General features: G+C 35.8%; 1 protein-coding gene across 1 annotated transcript; it reads left to right on the top strand.

The window, feature by feature from the left end:
• The first annotated feature begins 1,234 nt into the window (after window positions 1-1,234).
• Window positions 1,235-2,858, top strand: LOC122313747 (uncharacterized protein At1g27050-like). The gene is made up of 2 exons (XM_043128960.1): window positions 1,235-1,778; window positions 2,335-2,858. The coding sequence occupies exons 1-2, from the start codon at window positions 1,422-1,424 to the stop codon at window positions 2,581-2,583; spliced, it is 606 nt and encodes a 201-aa protein (XP_042984894.1). The 5' UTR covers window positions 1,235-1,421; the 3' UTR covers window positions 2,584-2,858.
• The last annotated feature ends 1,620 nt before the right edge of the window (window positions 2,859-4,478 follow it).

Below are 4,478 nucleotides of genomic sequence, written 5' to 3'. Positions count from 1 at the left end.
TGCTAATCTTTCATATCCCAGATATTTAAGCATAAATGGTAAAAGATGCAATGAATCACCTATAATCATGAACAAAAGAATCATACGTCGGAGAGAATTTGGATGTACAGTAAATGGTTATGTGGATCTCTGATATATGATTACAACAACATGGGATAATGTCATTCAGGCCGGCATCGTTCACGGTCAAATTCAAACTACGACATCCTATTTGCAAGGGAGGATTACTTTTTCATTTCTCATCTCAAATATAAAAACAATTTCTCTCCAAAGGATTCTTGGATCTTAGGCAGCATTACAAGATAGAAAAGAAAAGCCAGTGTTAAGCCTCGACACAAAGACTAACAATAAATTCAAAGATTGAGGGTAAGAAATGTGTTGTTTGTTAATCTATGAGACTATGACTTTGATGAATGCAACACCACAGAAATTTACAGATACAGCTGACCAGAATGGCATGCATCTCGAGAATAGATCGAAGCTGCCATGGCTCCTGGCCATGTTCCTGTTCCAGGAAAAGGCACAGCCACAAACAGCATCAGAACAAGCCATTGGAATTTGGAACTCTTCCATTTCTTTTTGGCGCACTCAAATAGCATGTTAAGGAACCGAGATTAGATTTTTCATCGGCTGTAACAATGGCTGTTTCTCAGGGTGATAGTTGCCACTCCAACAATGGCTGAAATAGAATTTTTATAAGTTTAGGAAATGTATATTAAGATTTTAGAATTTTACTTTTAAAAAATTTAATTTGGAATAGTTCACTTCAATGTAAAATTGATAAAAAAAAATGAAGGGGTAGCCAATGATTCGAGAGTGTAAGCCTCAGCCCGGACACAAGCTACTCCCAAATTTATAATAATTCTTTATGGATAAATATTACAATCATAAAAAGATTTTATAAAATTAAATTTATAAATAGATATAATTTTATTTTAATTATTAAATTTATTTTACGATAAAAATAATTTTATATTATAAATTTGAAATAAAATTTATAGTTAAATATTTTTCACTCAAAGTTAATGGTTTGTTTTGGTCACTTGATAATTTTGAATTTTAAGAAGAAATGTTAATATTATTATTATTTTAATATTTAAAATAATTAAAAAATTAAATTATTTATTATATTTTATATAAAAATTTAAAAAAATTATAATGACGAAAAGAAAATTTTAAATTTGATATAAAAATTTTATACGATAAAACCGAACTTTGTATTGTAGCATTTTTACTGTAAAACATTCACTACCATACGAGAAGTTCAGTTCATCAACTTCAACTTATGGACTCAGCAGCACGTGCGGTGAAGTCGTGAAGACTGTGAAGTCCTTCAACCCCGGCACCTCAGAGCTCGGAACTCAGACGTAAAGTAGTACTCGGTAGTAGTGTCCGAGTAGAGTACTAGGGTGCTTCGAATCATGGGCCGAAACCGAAAGCGGGACAAACCCCATCTCTCCCGCCATGTCCCGACCTCTTCCCTCGCCAAACGCCTGCGTCCTATGCCTCACCATCCCCGTCAAGAAGAAGAGGAAGACGTCGTCGACAAGCCCATCGCAAAGCCAGCTCCGGCGCCGCCGCTTGTGGTGATGGGGCTCCCCATGGACTGCTCTGTCCTAGACGTCAAGTCCCGATTCGAAATCTATGGATCCATTTCCCGGATCCGAATCGACGGCGATGGGTCCGCCTACGTCATGTACCGTGCCAAGGACTCCGCCCAAGACGCCTATGCCGCTGCCCAAGACCCTTCTTTGGGCATCTCAGTTGATTCCAAAAAAGTACTCTCTCTCTCTCTCTCTCTCTCTCTCTCTCTCTCTCTCTCTCTCTGTTGTTACTTTTCTGCGTTTGGTTGCTGAGAAAATACAGAAAATTTATTAGAGCAGAAGTTAAGTTGGAACCCTATGTTTTGTTACTATTATTATTCATTTGTTTTGTTGAGGGGTAATTACTAATTAGGCTCAATTTGGTTGTTTTGTTTGCTTTTAATAGAATGCAAAGCATCTGAAGTGATATTTTTTTTTTCACTATTTTCCAAGTACCCAAACAGATCATTACTTAAAATATTAGGAGCTTTACCGGAAATCATTTTCGAACAGAAAGAGCTGAAATTGGGATTTTTCAATGCTAAGTTTTGGCCCGAGTTTCGAACCTGAAGGAACCAATCTAAGCCACCTTTCGGCTTCCCAATGAAATCGCATCTGGATTGATACATATTTGGCTTTGAAAACTAAACAGTGTACTTTTCATCTGTTTTCTTAGAAACCAACAAGGGGAGTGTTTCTTGGCTTTTACTTGGCCTTTTTGAGTATTGAGATTAGTGTGTATATGTTGCAGGTACAGGTGATATGGGCAACTGATCCTCTTGCCCAATGGAGGCAAGGAGTTGGGCTTGGTGGTAACAAGGATAATGGCTCATCCTCATCAAAGCTTTTGCGTGCCGAGGTACCTCTGAGCAGACATGGTAGAGGTAATAAACTTGCTTCAGCTATAGTGAGCCCCAGGAGTAGTAATGATGGTCCTTCCACTGTTTCAGAAGTACCTTTTAGAGGCCGAGAAATCGTTGCCTATGATGATATTCTGTAACCATAGAATTAGTGTAAGACTTAATTTATTTTCTAATGATTGGATGGATTTTAGGTCTAGTTATAGGTGTATTTTTATGTATATCTAGTCCTGAAGCTGCTTGAAAGAAGGTTTTTGTTGTTTTGGATTTGGCTTCTGGCGTTATCATGTTCTAATGTTGCTTGTAAGTCTGTCCTGCCTTAAATTTGGCATTTTCATATTTAATAATGTAATTGTTTACATGTTTGACAATGTTAAACTATTTGTGGCTGAATTTGAGTTCGATGTTGAGAGTACCAAGCATGGCAGGTTTCCAAGTTCAGCAATTGTTCCGGCTTTGAGTGGGTTTTTTCCCACATAATGTGATTAGAATTTATTCGCTGAGGATGGTCTGAAGGGACATTGCTTTGACAGTGGGCCGAGGCCGAGTGAGTGTTTGTTTGATGAGTTGAGAATTGGCATTGCAATCTGATGTGAATTGTGGTCTAAAAGTCTTAATACTGGGTTCGTTGTTGTACAGTAAGAGTAGGCGGTTAACTTTTGAAGAATGTTATTTCACTGTTAAATTTTCATTTATTGGACGATACTCCTGTTTTGAATGTGAAGGATATGGTTGGTTTCTTACTATTATTCGGATTCATTATGTTGGCCTTTGATGAACTGTTGGAATTCGAAAAATGCAATGGTTTTTGCTGGGAAATTTCATTGCTTTGACACCATTTATATGATTTTCTTTTTTGTTTTCTTTCTCCTTTCTTTTTGGTCGTGGGGCATGGTTCAGATCCTAACTGGCAGACTGGCTGCAGCAGGTGTGCTTGAGATTGAATTTCTGTGGCCATGAAATAGAGCCGAAAGACTTGGTTTGCATGCCTTGAAGAATTTCATGGTGTTTATCTCCCTTGCTCCTTTCACCTTTGTTTGACAAATGCGGAACTGCCAAACAAGCGGTGGAGCAAGGGCTCTGAAACCTCAGCAAAGGAAATTGCTACTGGTTTTTTTTTTTTTTTTTTTAAATGACCGAGAATAATACCAAAAAAAAAAAAAAAAAAACCCATCAATTTCTTCAATTCCCCGTCAAACTATTAATAAATAAAAATATTTTAACCGTAAAGAGATTTGATAAAAAGTAAATTTACAAGTATTATATTGTAAAATTATTTTTATTATAAAATATATTTAATATATTATATAAAATCATATTAATTTGTGATTATATTAATTTGTGAATTTATTTTTATGGAATCTATTTTTGCATAGAACACTTTTAGTTAATAAACTAAAACGTGGCATTCAACATATTTGTCAAAATGTTAGCATTGAAATTAATTTATGCAAATTCATGACTTGCAAGTCTTGTTCAAGTCGTATGAAAAATAGTGAATTTCATCTAAAAAAAGAGAGAGAGAGCTGCTACATGGAAGCTCTCTATATTGCATGAAACGCACGAATGGTGCCAAGATGGATAAATATAGAAAAAATAAAATAAAAAATAAAACAAAACAATAAAGAGGGATGCTATAGGGCAGCTCCCTATATTGTAGGAAACGCACAAATGGTGTCAAGGTGGATAAGTACAGGAAAAATAAAATAAAACAATAAAAGGTCAAAACAGATTCATGGAAGCTTCTTTTAGACTCTTTGTTTTTCTCCCTCCTCTTCTGTATTGCTGGTTCAACCTCCCACCCAGTTTCACAAAACAAATAAATAAAACTTCTTTTCTCCTACACTAACGATTTGTCCATCCACAATATTGCAACATTTTACGCACCAAAACGAAGGTAATAACCTCTCTCTCTCTCTCTCTCTCTGGGGTTTGTGTAAAAAAGTACAAAAAATGGTAAAAAAAAGTCTTCAATCCAAATGTGTGGGAGGTAAAGAAAGGCAACCAACACAACAAAAAGTTTCCACAATTGAAA

The sequence above is a fragment of the Carya illinoinensis genome, chromosome 6, assembly GCF_018687715.1.
Source record: "Carya illinoinensis cultivar Pawnee chromosome 6, C.illinoinensisPawnee_v1, whole genome shotgun sequence".
NCBI classification, from domain to species: Eukaryota; Viridiplantae; Streptophyta; class Magnoliopsida; order Fagales; family Juglandaceae; genus Carya; species Carya illinoinensis.
Note: the sequence above shows the minus strand (reverse complement) of the source record. Positions and strands in the feature narration are given on the sequence as shown.